Raw genomic sequence first — 20,642 nt, forward strand, 5'->3', positions numbered from 1 at the left:
TCAGGAGATATGTGGTTTGTGAAGAATGGGTCCAATATTTACTTTGGTGACTATGGGGCAAAATAATCAATCATAATCTGTGTTCACGATCACTTTGGAATCAATACACTCAGGACCCGCCACTAGTCTCCTCAAGACGTGTGGCAGTGGGGGAGCCCACGGGAGACAAATACAAGAAATTATTCTGAGTTGGGGCATCTCAGTTCTAAACCGTCTCTGGTTTACCCTGCCTCTTGTGCAGTGCATGCTGGGATAGGCAGCTTGCATAACCCTGAACAGGATAATCAGGATGGATGGATGGTCTAAAGGTAGGAAAACCTACAATAAAGGTCACATCTAAAAAAAAAAGCACATATGTGGACACTTAAAAATGTCTATTAGCATCAGCATACTAACATGCTCATGCTAGGCAGGTGAATGCCATGTTCACCATCTTAGTTTAGTGTGTTAGCATGCTAAAATTAGCTAATTAGCGCTAAACATAAAATACAGCTGAGGCTCATGAGAATGTCATATTTTTAGGTGTTTGGTCATAACACAAAGTATTGAACAAAAAGTATTTTCACTTCATAATGGTGCTAGAACAAAAGTCTTGAGATGACCAAAGTCAGTATGATTCTTCCTCCAGGGACCACGGATGTCCGTACAAAATGTGATGGCAATCTATCTCATAGTTATTGAGATATTTCACTCTGGACCAAAGTGGTAGACCGACTGTCCAACCATCCATAGAGCTGCTGTGGGGACAACACAAACCAAGTAGAATATTCACATCTGAACTCAAGAACACTAGACTGAAGTATCCAGTGTCCAAAATGCACGTGCTTCAAATTCACAAGACATATGACTTTATAACCAAACGCCTACACTCCTATTATTCACAGTCTATGGCTAAACATTAGCTCGAGGAAAAGACTCTAAAACGGCTGCTCAGAGACGAGAATAATAATGATAATACGTACTGTAGCACTAGAGACACAGCTGACAACTAAAGCTGAAAACACTCCTTTCTTGTTTGCTCATGGCAACCATTAAACACAGAAAAATGCACAGCAGCAGAGTCAAGTCATTGACCAAAATGAGTGAATTAGGTTTTGTTACTGGAATCCAAAAAAACAAATGTTGGCCCATTCAGCTAAAATACCTCCCACACCTGCGCCCACACACACATCAACTGGGTTTAATCTGTCTGGCATGAAAGCTATCTGTAAACAAAATCAATGTGGCTGTCAAACAGGGGATCAGTTCAAAGAGGAGTGTGGTAGAGGACGATGAAGATGAGAGTGGAGGAATCTGGGGTTTACTCATTCAGACACAGAGGGAAACAAACTAGAGATCTTTCCCTGCGAGGGACAAAAAACTATAAGCCAAAAAACAAAACATTCCCACACTTTAAACAATACCAATTAAAGCGTAACTCTCGCCAAAATGCAACCTAAGGTCTTTTTTTTAATGTACCCAAGTCAAACTTTCGTTTAAAAGCATATTTAGGACGGAATCGCCACTTTTAAGATTTACCGTATTTTGTTTTTCGGTCAAATGGCCTTTTGACTGGGAGTACTAGGGGCACTTTTATGCTAGCCTCAAAATAGCTATTTTTAAAACACTAAGAAGGCTCGACACAACATGAAACTTTGCTCAAAGTATCACCAGGGGCTCTACATCTTAACAAAAGCATTGACAACATTGTTTGTGTACCCGGAGTTTACTAAAAAGAAAGGTTTTGAGCAACTCACATTAGCAGTTGTTGTTTACGCTATCCGCCATTTTCAGTTTATGATCAAATAAAACAAAGAAAAGCAGAAAATCGTCACACATGAGAAGCTGGAACGAGGAAATATTTGATAATATTGTTTGTTTGAAAAATGACTGGCTGAGTATTGGCTTCTTGTTTCAGCCCTACAAAAAGAACAAAGATTTTTAGAGAAAACCGATGAATGTCACACAGTCCAATGCTCTATTGCACTGATCTCAGTCTCTCATTCTTATTCAGAACCACACATGTCAAACTGTTGCCCAGAGCTGTCTGGTTGGAGGCAACTTCACTCTCTGGAAAGCTAAAACAGGATGTGTTTCCTTTCAGCCGACATTCTTATGGACCTTTCTGCACCACATCCAGTTAAGAAATTTTGGAAAAAGGACGCCGTAAGCTCACTACACGCATGGATAATGACTTGGCATGATCAAACCAAGTGCTGATGAAAGTGTATGTGCATATGTGACAGCTTGTGTATATGTGTGTGTGTGTGTGTGTGTGTGTGTGTGTGTGTGTGTGGAGAAGACATTTCTGTTCCTCACTGGTTGATGCATCACGCAGTGAGCTGTAGGCTTCACAGAAACATAACCTCTAAATGTGGGAATTCCTGTGATGTAACGTTTCACTCAGTAGGGGAGAGACTTCCACTGTGATGAGCAGGCAGCATCACTGTAGGCTTTCTGTATGGGGGCTAATGAGACACACAAGCCATGTTCTTAAAGGGTGACAGATGGAAACAGAAACAAAACAAACACAGAGAGGTTTAGAGAGAAGGATGTCAAAAAGAGTGATTTAAAAAAAAAAAGTGTATGAGGTGGAGGCTAAAAGAGAACGAGAGACAAGGTAAGAGAGAAAATAAGGAGAGTGAGTTGCTCGCTATCCATCAGCAGTGCTGTGATCAATATCAGTGTCTGACGGGGCAGTGCTCCAGCCTTTACCGTAAATCACTTCCTATTAGGATGGAACCTCTAACACACGCATGCCCACACGCACACACACGCACACACACACACACACACACACACACACACATACAATGGCCCACTTCAGCACATACCAGCATTAGAAATGTATGTCTTATGAGTGCATTCCCAAAAACAGGCAATAAACAGCACTAAAAGAACAGGAAAATATGACCTCAGTCCAGCAGAACCACAATGACCTTAGTTAAAATACTGGAGTGAGCACTCAATTAACGTGCAATATGTCCTTGGGGATTCACACTAAACAAAAACACAATGTGAATTTCTACTCAAAAGTGATGCTCAGACCCCAGAGAATGATATGACTCCTGCTGGGATCACTTCAACAAGCAAGTGAACGTTTAGGCACTTTCATAAACATTTAGGAAATGGAAATTAAGCCACCTTCATTCATTCAAAAACATGGTTTGCAATTGTCAGCCAAGCCAAAGCATTTACAAATAATAAGCAAGTGTGGAAATAAGCTTCTAACACATCTGCAATGAAGACATTAACCCACAGACACATAGAAAAATAGATAGCCAGAAAGAAAGACAGATTTAATAATGTAATACTCACTGGTTCAGTTCCACATCCAAGATGAATTTTCTGCCAAAAGTGTCGACTTGAAAGCTTGCTTGGGCCACATGGTTCACCTAAAAAAAAGCAGAGAATAACTATTATTATTATTATTATTATTAAAAGGTAGCCATTATTATATTCATGGAGCAATTTATTATTAATTATATACAAGAATCAATTCTCATCAGATGGCTGCATTGTCTTTCAGCACTAAGAATAAGACTTCATTAAGACATCAAGGTCTGTCTTCTTCTCAATATCTCACATAACACTTCAATGCTGCAAAGAAATACAGTGTATGTAATACCCACACACATACATACACTGTATACACACTTAAGTAAACATGCACATTTTATTGTACCTCACTGACCATTGATTTCTATCTTTATTAGCAGACTGGTTTTGTAACAGTTTCACAAAGCCAAGGATTCATTGAAATACCTAAATCTATACTGAACCATATTTCTGTCTGGCAGCAATGATGCATGTACACAAACATAGAAATGCACGCTCTTTCTTCGTCTGACTGCATGTGCTGCTGTGTTTGATTGATTTGGCTCGAGGAGGGTCTGATTCATTCCCAGTTTTGGACACATGGTACGCGCCGCATTACACGCCCTTGGGTCAATGAAAACTCCCCACAATCATTCCGGTGCAGGTCCAGGGGGTCCCAGAGCTCAGCTAAAACACAGCTCACCCTCCCCCAGGCTCGGCCAGCGGGCTACCTTCATTACAGACCGGACACCGCATGACAACGAGGGGGGAGGGGTGTGTGTGGTTTTTTTGTTTCCATTTTAAGGAGATGCCCCTGGTGCTCACCCAAGGACGACCTTAGCCCGTGAGGTCCCCATTGACCACGGACGCTATTGTTTGCAGGCGTGTGTCTGTGCATGGTCAATGCATATAAGAGCGGGTAAGAGGGTGTGGGTGTGTAGGTGTGGATGTGGGTGTGGATGTGTGTGTGTGTGTGTGTGTGTGTGTGTGTGTGTGTGTGTGTGTGTGTACAAAGGGCAATCCCTTTCCATGGCACACTTGTGATGAAATCTAATCTGGCAGATTGGATCCATGATGGGAGGAGGTACCAGTAATTGTGTTTAATGAAAGCATATCCCAGCTTGACTGAGCCGGGCCAATATTCTGAGGCCACCACTGACTCTTCTTACATTGATTTCTGAGTTATAGCAGGCCTGACTTTCCACTCACGACTGTCAAACTATGACTAAGTGCTATCAATGCACTGCACACAGACAGAGAGGCAGGAAGTCAAACCAACACACACAGATTCCACTTAAAGAAGTATTTGTTTTTCCACCAAAACAACATGAGCACTTTGCTGAACTCCCCACTGCTCATTCAGTGGTGAAGTGGTTTGTGTCTGAAACTGAAAATAGGCAATGCAACAGAAGTCTATAAATAACCTCTGGTGTGTCACACATTTTCAGAACTATTTGACAGATTTGTTTTTAGGCTGTTGATCTAAAAACAGCCAAATAACTGATCAAGCTTTGTGCAAGTGACATCACGGCTAATTGCAGCCCAGATTCAACTCTCTGGAGAATAAAAAAAAACTCAGAACATCAAAAATCTAATCAAAGATGCACCTGTCTCCTCCTCCTACCTGGGATCTATTCCTCACTTGCAATGTATATTGTATAGCTTTATTAAAACGTTGAGGCTGTTATTGATTGCCTGTTATTTTATTAGCTGCCACAATGATTTTTTCAGAGTAAAATAAATGCACCTCCTGAGCTGTAAATTCAGGAATTACACACTTATCCTGACTGGCTCCAGAGAAGGTAATTGACTCGTGAAAAATATGATGTTTTAGGCATGATATGATATGGTTTGAGCAAATATTCTGAAGAATCTGTGTAGAAAGTAAAAATGTTTCTTTGCTCTGCAGAAATTTGTCTCGCTTTGAACTCCAGTTCACAGAAAGACTGTTACGTGACAGACCTGTGATGGAGGTTAGTCTCTGCTTCAAAAGGAAAACATTAAAATGATTTCTGATGGCAGATGGTTCCTGTTAGCTTTTTTACCCATCAGGCTGCAGCTCTGTCTGAAGTGTGAGAGAGACAAAGGGTTAACACCTCCCTGCCTGCTACCATCTGTAGCCCTCTCCACGATCAGAGCCTTGAATAGGCTAGCCTACACAAACTATGCTGCACAAATTAAAAACGCATGACAGGTTTGCACAATGTTAATGGACTCATCTCTTGAAATGAACCCAGCAGTCATGCTGCTTCACTGAACTGAGTCAGTGAACACAGTAACATTGATTACGATTATTACTGCACTGTATCGATTATTACAGACAAGGCCAAATTACTCTGGTAAGCTTTTTGTTAAACTATGTTGTTGTGTTCATTGGGTTTCAATGATCACCAATAGCTTTCAGCATAATTTTGTTACATTGCGGATTTAGTGGGTGGTAATGTCCAAACTTGGTGCAAAACCAAGTTTAACCCATGCATAGCCTACTTTACCTACAAGCCTAGAGGGGGTTGTTTGTTCTAAACACTGGCAACAGAACAAAATATAATAACTGTAAATGTTTGTATGTATGTAGCCTATGTATGTATGGATTTCCTTATTTTAAAAAATTAATTTCTTGGGAATCAATCCCTCTTTCTTGCAGATTATCACAGTAAATATTTAGATATTCAGCTAGTAGCCTACAGCCAACTGATATTGATTTATTTGAGAGCTAAAAGAATCTGATAATGGTATATCAGCCAAGTTCTTTAACTTAAACACAATACATAAAACAAAAATAAGGATTTTTCAAAGTTGGTTATTAAAGAATTGTGGCCAAATGTTCCAAAGCAGGACATTTAACAATTAAATATACTTTAACCTCAGTGCCTCCTGGTGGACAGGCTATGTAATGGTGACATTTTTTTTAATTACCTTTAAAATAGTGTATCTTTTAGCATTTCCTGTACTGCAATTTCTTGGTACATATCGGCCACCATATACACGGATACAGATATATCTGTGATAAGCAGAAATCTGCTGATAATATCATCCACCAGATATGTATCAATCAAGCTCAACTGTTAACCTGGGGTGACTTTTTTTTACCAACTTTTATTTGTCTTAATAAAGTGAAGAATGCTTCATAATGGGACATGAGCTGGTGTAGGTGAGGCAGCTGCTGGGACAGCAGCCCAGCTGGACAGTCAAGATGCAAGTTATCCCTACATTATTAATTATCCTGGCCAGATGACTACACAGCTGATTTCCTACAGAAAATGTGCAGTGTGGACAGAGTAAAAATGTAGGACCTATTAGGCTACTAATCTGAATATTTTATATTAGTTCAGAGCAATAGTGGTCAGCTGTTTGCATGGCCTGTTACTGTCTAAATGTTTTGCTTGTAATTAACCAATTATTAATTTCCCCTCTGAGGACAAGGGCATGAACACACACACACACACACACACACACACACACACACACACACACACACACACACACACCTCCATCCTGACAATTAGTAAACACTGTGTACCTGTGTGGAGCCGGGGCTGGCTTTAGCCCTGGTGCTGAGCTCATCCTCTGTGATCTGGCTGTGGTTGTGCTTGCTGTAGAGCAGGCGAAGAGGCACCGTGTCCTCCTTCCCGACAAACCTGCCTGCATCACGAAGAGCCTTCAAGCTCGACAAGGCGTCTCCTGCACAGAGAGGAAAACACCGATTTCATTACCCGCCTGTCCCTCCTTATGGGAAACAGAAGTGATACAGAGACACATTCATCACAAACACCGCCATCTGAAATGTCGATTGGTCCCATTTCCTTTGATAACACGAACCAGCTATCGGCTATATGCATATTTTAGATGGAGACCATGAAGTAGCCGAAGGTATGATACAAAAAAACTAACATACACAGGCATATTAACAGTGATCAAACGCTTTGTTTGCGCGATAATAATGTAATAGGCTATCCAAAATAACATCAGTTACCATTTTGGGCATTAGGGATGCTCTGTTGACCGACGTGCATCAATCCACAGACGCACAAAAGGGAAATCCACCATCGCTGGCGCATCATGAGCATCATCACCTTTCTCTCTTTTGTTGAAAATTATAAAACAATGCGGTATTCCAGGAGCAGGCTCTCGGGGTCCTGCCTTCGCTAGGGGAGCTTGAAATCGAGGCTTGTCGTCTGGTTAGCGCAGTACCTCTGGTTGGGGGCCATCGGGGTCCTTACGAGTCTGAACGCCGAGCGCGTCTGAGCGCGCCGAGAACCCGCGGATCAGCAGCACGGAGGAGGAGAGAGGGAGGGATAAATGGAGGGGAGGAGAGGACTGGGGACACCTCCTTAAAACAGATCAATATCCAGCGGCTCACTGCAGAAACGCCTAATGCATAAATATGAGCGAGCCGTGGAGACGGGATGGACAAAAGCTGCAGGCCCGACCTTCCGCCGACTGGGATGATATCAACGCCCGCCTCCTCCAGCTTCCTCCATGTTAAATTGCTGCAGGAGCGCCATTCCTGCCCAAATCTGCCTGCTATATAAGCACCATGAGTCACTCCATCATCGGTCAAGTTAATAACGGGAAATTAATTTATTCCTATATGTGCGTGTGGTGATATTGTTTTTGATGATGTTTTATACTTGTTTTTCCCCTTTAGGGGTGCAACAATACAAGATTGATCACTTAAGTCCGGTCATAATTTCCAGTTTTGCGAAAACAAACGGGAACATCATATCAACAAATCATAAGCAGTTTCTCAGCTACATAGGGAAACTTCTTATTCATATATTTGACATCTTCCACAAACCTTTAAAAAACAAAGCGAGACTAATTCCAACCAGGACTGGCGCCTTTGTGTTAAGTTTGCATGTTCCCATAAGTCTGCATGGTTTCTCACCAGTTTAAAGAGATTAAGAATTAAAGACTAAATTTGTACAGAATGTGCCTACATTTGAGTGTGAATGGTTGTCTATGTGAGGTAAAGACTCCAGCCCCTGCAACCCTGCAAAATATAAATGTGTATAAATAATGGATGGAGCCTTTAATCTGTGGTATACAATAGCATGTATGAGGCAGGAAGTTTGTGCACCATGATCATAAAAGCACAGTGGCAACAGATTATAATCTGTATGAGAGGAGGAAAACATTATGAATGACTAATGCAGGCATTCAGTGTTGCCTTTGTCAGTTTATTTGCAGCTGTGTTTGTACCTCAAAATAAGTATTTTTCTTAAGAGGCACAGAGACTGCCATTTGACCCAGTGCATCCGTTTAAGAGCAGACAGAGAGAACAAGGGTACTATGCTAATGCGCTAAATGTGGGGAAAAGAAGAAGCTGAGCTAATGCATCAGAAAAAGCATGTGAAGGCAGGTCATGAAAAGTGCACTTAGGAAGAATCCTAAAATGTCATATACATAGTACCACACATCCAACCTGCAGGTCATTCACATTAAAATAGATATGCAACCACTCTATGTATTTTGTATACATATAAAACCAGTTTCCTGTTCCTCCAGGAAGATTCAAGTCACCTTTCTTCAGATAACTGTGGAAAATATGACTAAAGCTGCCTTTTTTCATATAATGCTCCTTTTCCCTGAACACATACAGTGGCAACGACTTCAACCAGAGACTATAAACTATGAAAATAAACACTTGTTAATTAATTAATTAATTCACACAGTATTTCATAGATTTTCAAGTGGCAAAAGTTATCAAATTTGTGAAATTTAAAAATACATAACACAAATGACTGTTCCCTGTCTAAAATAAGGCCTCCTTAATACTTTGTAGGCGTCACTAAATTCTGTTCATTTAAGACCAATTTTATGGCAATATTAGTTTCAAATACATTTCTTCAATTTCCAAGTTCTGTGTCGTCTTTGGGTTGAGTTTAAAATTTAAATATAAATGTATTTTCAACCAGTTTTTGCAGCACAAGAAAATGTCATTTTAAAGCCATTGTAAAGAGAATTAGGAATGTCGTTTGCTGGTTTAGTTTTATATCTTATACAATGCTGTGTACAAAATGCTACAGCACATCAGGAGCTGCCTTTCATCTTATATGAAAAAAAAAAAAATGGAGGAAAGAATTAGGCTTTCTTCGTGCCTGAAAGACAATAAGCCACTGTAGATCACTCAGCCATAGTTAAACTGATGTTTCTGAAGATAAGAAAAATCTAGTAGCTTGTATAGTCAATGGCACAGAATGTAATTTGGTTCAAGTATTGGAAAAGGCAATATATCCAAAATAGTCCAGTTCATCCCTTCAGTTCAGTCCCCTCACTTCCTAGTCCTTAAAGCCCAAAAATTCCACGTCCATGTCATCACTTGACTGAAAAAGTTCCCAAAGTTTCAGCCTGGAGTCGTTGGGAATGTCACTTGGCTTTACCTGTTCAACGGGTGTGTTTACTTTCCGTCTTTTGCGTTTATAAACTCTCACCCTCCTCTGTATTTTCCGGACCGGAGAGAAGCTTAGTGAAGGAAGGCTCGCTTCTTTCCTTTCTGAGAGGTTGTTTGCAGTCATTTTGTCAGGCAACATGTTTCCATCCTCAACAGCCTCACTCACTAAGGAATCCTGTTTCTTATCAGACTCCTCTTGTTGATTTGTTTTAACATCAAGGCATTTTGAAGAAGCTTCATTCTGTACGTTCATATTATGGAAGTGAGAGGTTGAGCTGTTCATGTCTTGAGTTATTGTTTGGTCCACTTTGTTGACCCGAGTATCTCTGGAGGGAATAGAGGGAAGACATTCACCTCTAGAGGGGGCCGTTTCCATCTTGGGCTGAGGAATTGGAGCTTGCTCAGGTTTTTGAGAGCAAGAAGTCAAAGAATTCTGTCTACACGGCCGTTTATGTGAAATAGATTTGTGCTTGGATCTGTCTGAGTGTGTGTAATAGCTCCTCCGCTCCCCCTCCCTGTGAATCAGAGGGGCAGAACCAGCATCTGATCTGATTTTTAAAGTGGGTCCTGAATAAGAACCCTCGTGCCCATCGAGAGTCTGGGGCTGCTCTTCTTCTGTGGTATCAAGATCTCCCTTGTGTCTTTGCACAGTTTTCCCACATGGTCCAGGAACCATCAGAACAGAGGAAACACTGCACTTTGGTCTAACAGCAAAGAAAAGAAACAATTGCATGAGTAGAATGAAACGGAAAGATAAAAGTTCTGGATATGTCAAAAACACATTTTTACATGCATTTCTCTCTTCTGAACATATGTTGCTTAAAGTTTTTTTTTTTTTTTTTTTTTTTTTAAATAAAAGGGATGTGGACAAATTACCTTTTAACTTGAGTTTTGATATGGAGAAAGTTGCAGTGCTGCAGAGCTGAAACCAGTTTGTCCACCACCAGGTATTTGTCACTCTTGGAGAAAGCCTTGTGACGTTCACTCTTTAGATGCTTAACAAAAGAAAAATCCCTCAGTTTAACAATTAAGCATTACAGCGGTCCAATGGAGGCTACTGAGCACACAATTTCCTCTGACTCATGGGCAACTAAATATAAAATAAACCTAGATTAATAAAAATTACAGGCATTTCAGTTTTCTTTTTAATAAAATTGTTAGATATAACAAATAAATCCCAGTTTGTCAGTCTAATTAAAAGGTGAAACTACTACACAAAAGGACTGTATAAGAAGTATTGTCAATATCGTTGTACAACACTACACATGTTATTTTTTAATTAGCAGTTTGCCATACATCTTCCATCACTCTGTTCTAGGTGTTAAAGGCTGAAGTACTGCCTTACTAGCATCATAACTTTTTTTTTTTTTTTTTTTTACTTAATACTGTTTGCAAGTTTACCAGCTGCTGAGTTGGACATTTAATATTATTTCATAACACATTACCAAAAAACGCCAAAATAATGTCTAAACACATCTTTACTTTGATGAACCGGTTTTCTAACTTGTGGAGAGTGCTCACTACTGAATCACAGCAAAAACACCTACCATTGCTTTAATCTAGGCTACAACTCTGTTAACTTTGATACATTTAAGTACGCTATGACCCAAATGAAAATTAAGTCAAATATATAAGACAAGAATGCCTTCTCCATATAGTCTTTCAAAATAAAGAGCAGTTTTGCGACTTTCATATTGGCACTACTTTCATCAGTAAGCCCTGCAGTATACTAGGGCTGTCCTCAACTAAAGAAATTCTTAGTCGACTAACACTTATATGATTTTGTCGATTAATCGATTAGTTGATGTAATCGACAGAGCTGTGCTCTTTGAGAGGTGGTTAAGACTAGAAAAGCACAATATAAATGTAGTTAATGAACCATCTGTAAAACTGAGTTTCTCCACAATTAATCCTGCAAAACACCACTTTAAATCTTGTGTTTACCAGAAATGTGCTCATAAGTTTCTTGGAAATGAGTAATTAAGCATGAATAAGCATAAAAAATGACTCATCAACTAAAGAAATCTTAGTCAACTAAGACCAAAACGACCGATTAGTCGACTAATCGACTAAGAGGTGGCAGCCCTACAGTATACACTTTTAATGTTTAAATAGTAGGATCCAAAACATATGCATTGTGTTGTGTGTGTTTTGGCTTATGTGGCATTACCATTAATTATTGTATTACAGTCATGGTATTGCATTGACAGTTTTTGCTTTTACACGTGATAACTTACCGTGGTGACGTTCTCATATTTGGTCATACAGCACTCGCAGTAGCCGCCTCGTTTCTTGTCTCTCGTCTTCCTTCGGCAGTGTTCACTGGCTGACGCTTTTGCACCTCTGTTCCCAGAGTTTGCACAAATAAAACCAAACTAAGATAAAAACAGTTGGGATCTCTGAATTTTAATAAATTTTATTCTGTCTCAATGGGTCGCTCCAGCAGTACCAACTCAAATTGTGGGGACAAGCACTTTCCAAACCCACAGAACTAAATTCTACTCATATCCCAAAATTTCAAAATATACCATATGTGTCAGACTGATTTTCATGTGTAGGAAAGTATGCAAACAGTGCAGACATTTGTGAAAAAAATATCTATTTTTAAACAGTGTGGAAAAATCATGTGTTACTTTTTTTTTTTTTTCCCCCCACACTGATAAGTTTGTCTTTGGCTTCACCACACAGTACAAAAAACAAAAACACAATTAGAGAAGAGTCAACAGAACATCAATAAACAACAATACTGTAAAAGATATAGATCACTGAAAAACACAAAAGGAGCTGGGTGCAAACATTAGTTAAACTTAACTTTGAAGCTCCTTGAGGGGGGATATGGTAGTTCCAGTGGTTAAAATTTTTAAGTTTTTAAAAATGTAGTCCTTGTGAAAGCATGACATACTGTGCTGGCCACATACATTAGTTAAAAGCTAGGCGGAGAAGAAACACCATACCTGTGTCCCGGCTGTTTGTTCCCAGGAGGATCCTTGTCCTCGACACAGAAAGGACTACATGGAGGAATAGTCTTCAGGTTGAACTCAGGCATGTTAGGCATAGTGAGGTAGACTGGACGGTAGTGTCTGAGGAGGGGAAAAGAAACATTTCATAGTCAGTAGATGTAAACAACTCAGACAGCGGGTGGATGTCAGCTTCTTTTAGTCCTATGTCGCTTACCTGCTTGAATCCTCAACCTTAACAAACGGTTTACTGATCCTTCCCCCTGGAACGACAATTAAAAATGTGAGCATGTATTTACAAAGCATCAAAAACAATGGACAACATTTTTGCCTAAAACAATAAAAGACTAGGTAATCGCTACATTATGTTTTACCTTTGCATTTCTGAAAGCCTTGCTTTGCTTCGGACTGAGCTTTGACCTATACAAAAATAACAGGAAAAGCATAAACAAAAAAAAAAATTCAACAATGTTAAAAACCAATTATTTTTAAGGTTACAATCCAAAATTTTGATTAAACTTTTATACTTATATATTTAAGAATTTGAACCTGTACACTTACACTTGTTTTGACAGCAGTGGTAGCAGGACACAGGCTGCTGACAAGCTTTTTTTTCTTCTGAACATATGCCATTATATCTGAAAGTGCCATAAAAGAAATAAAACCACAGAAAGTCATTATTTACATTATGAATTCAAATGATGCCAATGTTGTCAGTTTCTGGTACATCAACCATTATTTACAACATGAACATACCATCTATGTAGAGGATTTTCACACCCCACTCCAGAGCATTTGACAGGATCTTGTTAATTTTCACCCTCTCCTAAAAACAAACAAATGTGTATTATAGGGGTGCAAGATATATCGACTCAATATCGTTATCGCAATATCACGTTGCGCAATATTATATAGAAAGTGTCGCAATAAGTATGCAATATTTTGTTTATATTGTGGAGCGCAGTGTCCCGTCCCTTGGCTGTGTGGCTTAGTTGTGTTCGATTTAGAGCCTGCTTGAAACGCTGTAATGATCATCATTTCATTGGCCAGTTACCGTGCTACTTGCACATGTTAGTGCACGTCAGCGCACGGGGCCACTACGTGAGAAATCCTAAGGAGCGTACCACATGTGTGCATATTTCGACAGAGTGACAGTGTAAGTGAAGAAATAGATAGAGACAACAAAACGGAACGAATCAGAGAAGCGAAAGACAAGTTGTGTCCGGTTATCATTATTTATATATTTTATACTGTCCAACCAGTAAAACATGTCCTGTTCTGTAGACAGTCGTTATTTATTTATTCATGTTGTACCAGTCCAATATGACTGTCAGTTGAAATAAACCTTGTGTTGTAAGAAAACTTAAAAACTAAATTTGTTATGAATCTATTTTGATGCGTTTTCCCGTAACCTTTGTAATTTTACATGTTTAAAATATCAAAATTAATATCGATATCGCAATAATCATAATCGATATCGCAATATCACATTTTGCCAATATCGTGCAACCCTAGTGTATTAGCACAGAAAAGAAACAAGTTAGTTAAAGTTCCTTACGAAACTCATTAGTGTTGACTTACCTGCTCTTTCACCACTCTCTCCACCAAAGACTTCCCTCGACTTTGAACAAACTGCAACAACAAAAAAAGGAAAAGAAACTCTATGACACTAATACTTAGTAAAAATGATCTAGGAGGGAATTGCACTGGTAAGAAGGGAGACCTAGAAACATATCTGCACTATGGTTGATGAAACAATGAAAGTGAACTTACAGAGTCTGTTTGGCCCTGAGACTTGCTTTTGATGTTGTCCCCACGGGTGCCAGGCTGGTGCTGGTTTGTTCGAGGGTGAGGTGAACTCGGGCCGGAGTCCGGGCTGGGGACAGGAGAGTCCTGCCTGAGGCACTGCGCATATCTAGCCTCCCGCTTGTTGGATACCAGATACTTAATTTCCTTACTGAAGAACTTCTCAACAGTCTGAGTGACAAACGAGAGAAAAACAGGAGAATGATTTTAGGGAAAGCTTTATAACCTTTATATTGATGCAAACACATAGAGTATGTTAACAGTGTCTTACAGGGTTGGATGGATATCCAACCCAAATACATTTTTGGTAATACAAACCAAAATGTGTCCATAGCAAAGAGTATCGAAAACTGTCAACTTTTTAATTACAATTTTACCAAAATACTTTATCAAGGCAAAGTTCTTGTACTGCTGCCTATATTAAGCTAACATTAAACATTTGAAAAGTTTAGCTTGTTTTGTTACATATAAAAAAAAATATTGCATTTTGCAAATATTGAAACCCAAAACAAGGTATCATATTGCCACTAAAATTGAAAAATGTCAAACAATACCCAGCCCTGGAGTCTCAATCATCATAAATACTATCATAATAAAGATAAAATAACTTAAGCCTTTATTGATTGAAATAAGTACAGATAAAATAAATAAGGGATGGAACGGTTAAAGTAAAAAATCTGAACCATTCCGGTCCTCTAGTCACGGTTCGGGGCACGTATAATTGTTCTGTTTATTTTAGCTTCACATATTTCAGTAAAAAAGGCTTGTGCAAAAATTCAAATAAAGTTATGGGGGGGGGGAGCCTCGTGTCGTAGTGAAACAGCAGTTGGCATGGATGAGGTGCCGAGGGCAGCTGTCAGTCAGTCTCTGTCTGCTGTATGGAAACATTACGGATTCAGTGTAACCTGACAATGACAGGAAAAAGTAGAGGATAAAACGGCGACTGTGTGCAAGCACTGTGCAACACGTGTGGCTTATGCTAGCAGCAATACTTTCAGTATGAGGGCGCATTTACATCAAGCCAGTGTGTCCGTTGACAGCGCGAGGAGGAGAGAGCTGTGTAGGAAACAACAGTCTCTCCATGCAGTTTCAGACAGGACAATCCAATCCATAACTAAAGCATTGCACGGATTAAAAGCAAAAGATATGCAGCCGAGGAGGATGCGGGGGTTCAGCATATGATTGAAGTAACGTTACTTGGGCCGAGCGATAATATCTCCTCTCGCACATTTCGTTAACAAAGTAAATCCCAACCTGTATTTTTCTTGCAGAGAAACATGAAAATATGTTATGTTGCACTTATTGTGTTTTATTTTTATTGTAAACAGTAAAAAAAAAAAAAAAAAAAAAATGACTACAATGAAAGGAATATTCCATATTGCCATATTCCTTTCATTGTATTTAAAATGCTGCACTTTTTCCAAGTGAAAAAACTAATATTTCCATTAACAACTGACATGTTATATGCTACTGTTGTTTAAAATAAAATAAAAGTCTAGTGCTGGTTGGGCATACGCTTCACTTTGTTGATGGTCTTAGTAGATAATGTGGCTATTTTTATATAAAAATAACAAAGCTGCATTTTTTTGTTTGCACTAACTTGAAAACTAATTATTTTAAAGATTTGATAATAAAGTGACTTACGTTCTTAGCCAGAATTTGGTTAAAGCAAACAGTTAACTTTTTTTTGCCAAATACATAAAAACTGAAAACAGGCAGCCCAAAACCGTGATTTGAACCCAACCGTGAATTTTGTGAACCATTACACCCCTAATAAATAATAAAGTAAAAAATACAGAGGTTTATACACACACACAACTAAAATATTAGAATAGAAGTAAAAGTATACAAGACCAACTAAATGTTTAAGTAAAACATGTAAAATCATAGCTTAAAGGCTAAATTATGTCAGTCTGAAATGATGTAATGCTACCAAACAAATGAGTCAGTCTACTTCAAATGCAGTCAGATGACAAAACTGGGGTGAAACGTAATGAAGTCTGCAGGGCTGAAAGGGAGAAAATATAACATTACAGGGCTCCAGACTAACATTTTTTTTTACTAGGAGTATTGTAGCCCTTAACTAAAACATTTTAGGAGAACAGGCCGAGAATGTAGGGGCGCACAACTTAAATCGACATGCAACACAAGTTTTCACATTTCCCCCATGTTACCCTAAGTGTTTACTGATAAATGCTTTGGTAATAAACATAAACTACAATGTGCTGTTTTATTTTAGTTCAGTCACATTTTAATTGAATGGTGCTTAACAAATGCACATTCAGAAATGTAAACAAAGTATTATTATTGTCAGTGTACTGTATTATTGCCTCATACAGGCTCTCCCTCTCTCCTCTTTTTTTGTTTACACTGAAATAATCATATCTAAGGTGCTTAAACTTCCATGGAACAGGGAGTATCTAGGCTAACTAAGTACTAACACCCAGTGTGGGAAATATTGAATAATGACACGAGGTAAATAGTTATATATTTAGCATCCTATGTGTACTTTTAAATAAAAAAAATTTAAAAAAAAATCTAAGTCATTTAAAAATTAAATCGCGAACAGGGGTGAATCGAGATCGCGATTTTATAACGATTTATCATGCAGGCCTAGCGTGTACCATATTCTTCCACTGGCAGCACAACTAACATGGCAGTTAATCTGTGTGGTATATGTTCAACTGTTCGGAAACAGTTTGTTAAGACACTTAATTGTTCAGAGAAGACTTGAATGTCATCTTCTGTGAAGAAGACTGCAGTTGCAAAAGAGAAACTAGATGGCAACTTATAGATATAAGTTGTTACATTATGTTGTTAATAAATGTTTTTAATTTGACAATGTAGTATGGTACATTGTGACCAAAGGTCAGATATTATATTGCATAAAAGTCTAGTGTAAAGTGGCATAGCAACCTGTGCTTTAAAAAAAATATATGTAAAAATCGAGAATCAAACCGTGACCTTAGAATCAAAAATGTAATCGAATCGAGGATTTGGAGAATCGTGACACCCCTACTAACTAGTGTATTACTATAACTAGTGTCGGCAAACTTCGTGTTCCCCGTAGTTCTGGGGTAGCGACTGCAACATTCGCAGTTCATGGAGTTTGTCTCCTTACAGTACCTCAACCAAAAGAATTCTCGCAGCCAGTCTTCCCGAAAATGGTGGGTTGGGGCCTTTTTTCGCCAAATAAACCTCTGACTCTGAATCATCATCCGACTCTGGCACTAGCCGCAGGTCGGAAGAACGAGTCAATAGTTTGCTTGCTCATTGTTCAGACGCACGTAGCAGGTTGTGATATCTGTCTCCTTCCCACCGACGTTTACGCACACTCGATTATCTCTAGGACCCTCCCCCTCCACACATTTGCCACTTACAGTGGCCATTCCCTATCCTTCTCACACACTCATTGGCCTGCCACAGATTCCGGATTCATTGACGTGCCGCTTCCATGTTTAAGGTGTAAACTTTTTTTTTTTCAGAATTTACTGGTCGCACATGTGAAACTGGATGTAAAATTCGGTTTTCACACTCACATTTTGGTCGCAAAATGCGACCATTTGGTCCCAGTCTGGAGCCCTACATTATGTGTTAATGACTAACTTCATCTCAAGCTAACGCAGGAAAAATCTGAGATTTGAATCTGTTGGACAGCCCCCTGCCCCTGGCAAAAAAACAAAACAGGGAAAATGTGTTTTTCTCTCACCCCTCCCAGGTTTTTGATGTCATTCTCCAATGTCTCTGCTATTCTGTTTGATGGCAGATCCAGGTAAAACACTTTCCCAGCAAAAGGTTTGACTTGAGCAGTAGAGGACACACACGTTGGCTTAGCTTGGCTCAGGGCTGCTTTGTCACCACCAGTACTGGCGCCTTTCCCTAAACAGGCAATCAGTGAAGTCACAGGATGAGAGAGGGAGATGACAAGTCCACTGGTAAATTTCAGATGAAGTGCTTGAATAAGTAGTCACTAATAAACGGATTGATCAATCACAAATAAAACCACATTCATTTTAGTAAATGATTGATCATTAATTGAGTCACTGATCTGGTCAAATATCAAACTTGTAATGGTTACAGCATGCGTTTCCTTAACAGATTGAGCAACTGTTAAGACTCGGCATGACTTCAAATAAAAGGACTCATTTTATATACATAATGTATGTGTATATACACACACACACACACACACACACACACACACACACACAATTACAGACAGCATACCAGCTGAGATCAGTTGCATTGTTTTTTTAACCAGGGCAGCAGTTTTCAGATTACATTATGTGCTTACATAATTGCAAAAGTGTTCTCAATGTTTTCTCCAATGTTAGCCTTTTAAAATGATATCAGATTAGTAAACAGAATGTGCCTTTGGGACATTGGATGAATGGTTGCTGATAATGGGCAATGTAGATATTGCATTAAAGATCAGCCACCCCTCAGATCAACTGGTATTCTGTCTATAATGGAGTGAATTGGAAATTTGTAAGTGACCCCAAACTTTTGACCGGTCAAAAGTTTATATAATAAAATTTTTTTTTTAAAAAGTATATATATATATATATATATATATATATATATATATAGGGGGAATTCAAGTGCTAAAAGAGACAAGTGCTAAAACGGATGGTTTCAGGCAGAGGGTGAAAACAGACAGACAGACAGTAAATCAAGGCAGCGTTTTTTATATAGCCCATTTCAGCGACAAGGCCATGTATCGTGCTTTACATAAAAACATTAAAGACCAATTAAAAACATTAATTAAAGAATATATAAATCATCTAATCGGAATAAGGTATAACATACAAGATTAAAAGTTACAGTGCAGTTTAAGAAATAAACAAATAGGCCTAACGTTACTTGATAATAGAAATAGAAAAGTCTTCAGCCCTGATTTAAAGAACTGAAAGCTGCAGTTTGTTCCAGATATGTGGTGCATAAAAATGTGAATCTCCATCTCCATGTTTAGTTCTGACTCTGGGGACAGAAAGCAGACCTTTTTTTCTTTTTTTTTTTACATTAAAGCATGTAGCGTTAATCATGTTACCGTTATATGTTATACATACAAGTATGAACCTGAAAATGAGCATAATATGGGACCTTTAAAATGCAACCAGAAAACACGGAAACGGGCTATGATAATACAAACATTTAGCTAGAGTAACACGGTTGTAAATAATAAAGTTACCTTGCCACTTGGGTCCTGTAACGTTACGCCTCTGGATACGTTTCGGCTTCATTCTATTCATTAATTTCTCTTTCATTGAGTAAAAGACGTTTTTACTGCCCTCCTTTCTTTAGTCAACATGCCCAGGATGTCCTTGTTTGTCCCGTGTAACGTTACTGTAAACAAAGGACGTGTTATTTACAAAGAAGATAAACAGTAAGGTAAAAAGGGGGTCTGAATAGTAACGCCAATACATGAACAAAGTAAAGTTAGACTTGTGTTTGCTGTGCGACCGCTAACGTTAAGGTTAGCTACTCATTCAAATGCAGTCTTACCGTAACGTTAGTGCCTCGACGTTTCTCCGGATTTGTCGGTTAGCTGCTTTGCTCAACGTACGTTACATTATTCCGTAATTTTACACTAATAAACGGCACACGAGTCGTGTACGCGTGTTTATCACCACAAACGATCCATTGGCACGATGTTTCACAACTGTTATGCCAGCTGTAAGTTAGTAAACTTTTTAGACCATTGCTTCGTCTCGTTCCCGCTTTAAATCCAATGGTGGAGGAAGTCTATGTTGCCATGTTTGACACTTTCCGGTCACGTAACCACTGTCACGTTTAAAAGCAGTAACTTAGACCAGAGACGGTAATATAGAATATCTTTTTAGATTAACAGCAGTTTTCTAATTCTAATTACATTAAGTTCAGATTGTATTCTTATTTAACCTGTCTTTGCTGAACGTTACTGTTGAAAAACTGAGAAGTTGTTTTCGGAAATTCTTCAACCCTGGCAACACCGAAAATAAGTAAACGTTCTCTTGTGTTTGAATGTGATGATTCCACATTGCTGTAAAAAAAAAAAATAAATAGATAGATTAAAAATGTATCTCGACAAATTGTTTCATAACAAAAATATTATATACATTATAAGTGTAATTGTTTTTGTATCCTTTATTGTATTAGATGTAATGTGCATTTCTGAAAAATGGAAGAATGTGCTCTGCTAAAATTAA

General features: G+C 38.7%; 2 protein-coding genes across 7 annotated transcripts in view; both read right to left on the minus strand.

Annotated features, from left to right (window-relative positions):
* The window catches only part of adam22 (ADAM metallopeptidase domain 22), a 61,750-nt gene extending 54,009 nt beyond the window's left edge, over positions 1–7,741 (minus strand). For 2 of the 5 annotated variants that reach the window (XM_031299237.2, XM_031299236.2), the window contains exons 1-3: positions 7,271–7,738; positions 6,818–6,978; positions 3,298–3,374 (exon numbers count right to left, since the gene is read on the minus strand). In XM_031299237.2, the coding sequence (XP_031155097.1) occupies positions 3,298–3,374; positions 6,818–6,978; positions 7,271–7,367 (335 nt within the window). In that variant the 5' untranslated portion in view covers positions 7,368–7,738. Of the gene's footprint in view, positions 1–3,297; positions 3,375–6,817; positions 6,979–7,270 lie in introns of all 5 variants that reach the window. The other 3 variants (XM_031299235.2, XM_031299238.2, XM_031299239.2) reach the window with 3 other exon arrangements.
* A 715-nt stretch (positions 7,742–8,456) lies between these two features.
* dbf4 (DBF4 zinc finger) lies at positions 8,457–20,460 on the minus strand. 2 transcript variants are annotated; one of them, XM_036006223.1, is made up of 13 exons: positions 19,960–20,459; positions 19,646–19,800; positions 18,164–18,333; positions 14,422–14,625; positions 14,230–14,280; positions 13,405–13,474; positions 13,198–13,286; positions 13,023–13,068; positions 12,866–12,911; positions 12,646–12,771; positions 11,929–12,034; positions 10,568–10,686; positions 8,457–10,395 (listed from the first exon to the last, which is right to left on the minus strand). In XM_036006223.1, the coding sequence occupies exons 2-13, from the start codon at positions 19,719–19,721 to the stop codon at positions 9,579–9,581; spliced, it is 1,920 nt and encodes a 639-aa protein (XP_035862116.1). In that variant the 5' UTR covers positions 19,722–19,800; positions 19,960–20,459; the 3' UTR covers positions 8,457–9,578. The 2 variants fall into 2 exon arrangements, with proteins under 2 accessions (XP_035862116.1, XP_031155101.1); XM_031299241.2 differs by having other exon boundaries at positions 9,579–10,395; positions 13,210–13,286; positions 19,960–20,460.
* Between the last annotated feature and the right edge of the window lie 182 nt (positions 20,461–20,642).

This window comes from Sander lucioperca, chromosome 10 (assembly GCF_008315115.2).
Source record: "Sander lucioperca isolate FBNREF2018 chromosome 10, SLUC_FBN_1.2, whole genome shotgun sequence".
NCBI lineage: Eukaryota > Metazoa > Chordata > Actinopteri > Perciformes > Percidae > Sander > Sander lucioperca.

Bases quoted from the DNA above. Each gene is read 5' to 3' on its own strand.
- dbf4 (XM_036006223.1), bottom strand. From the start codon at position 19,721: ATGAAAGAGAAATTAATGAATAGAATGAAGCCGAAACGTATCCAGAGG. The intron at 12,912-13,022 runs GTAAAACATAAT...TTGTCGTTCCAG, and splicing joins AGGCTTTCAGAAATGCAAAG to GGGGAAGGATCAGTAAACCG. The intron at 10,687-11,928 runs GTAAGTTATCAC...TCTTTTGTTAAG, and splicing joins AATATGAGAACGTCACCACG to CATCTAAAGAGTGAACGTCA.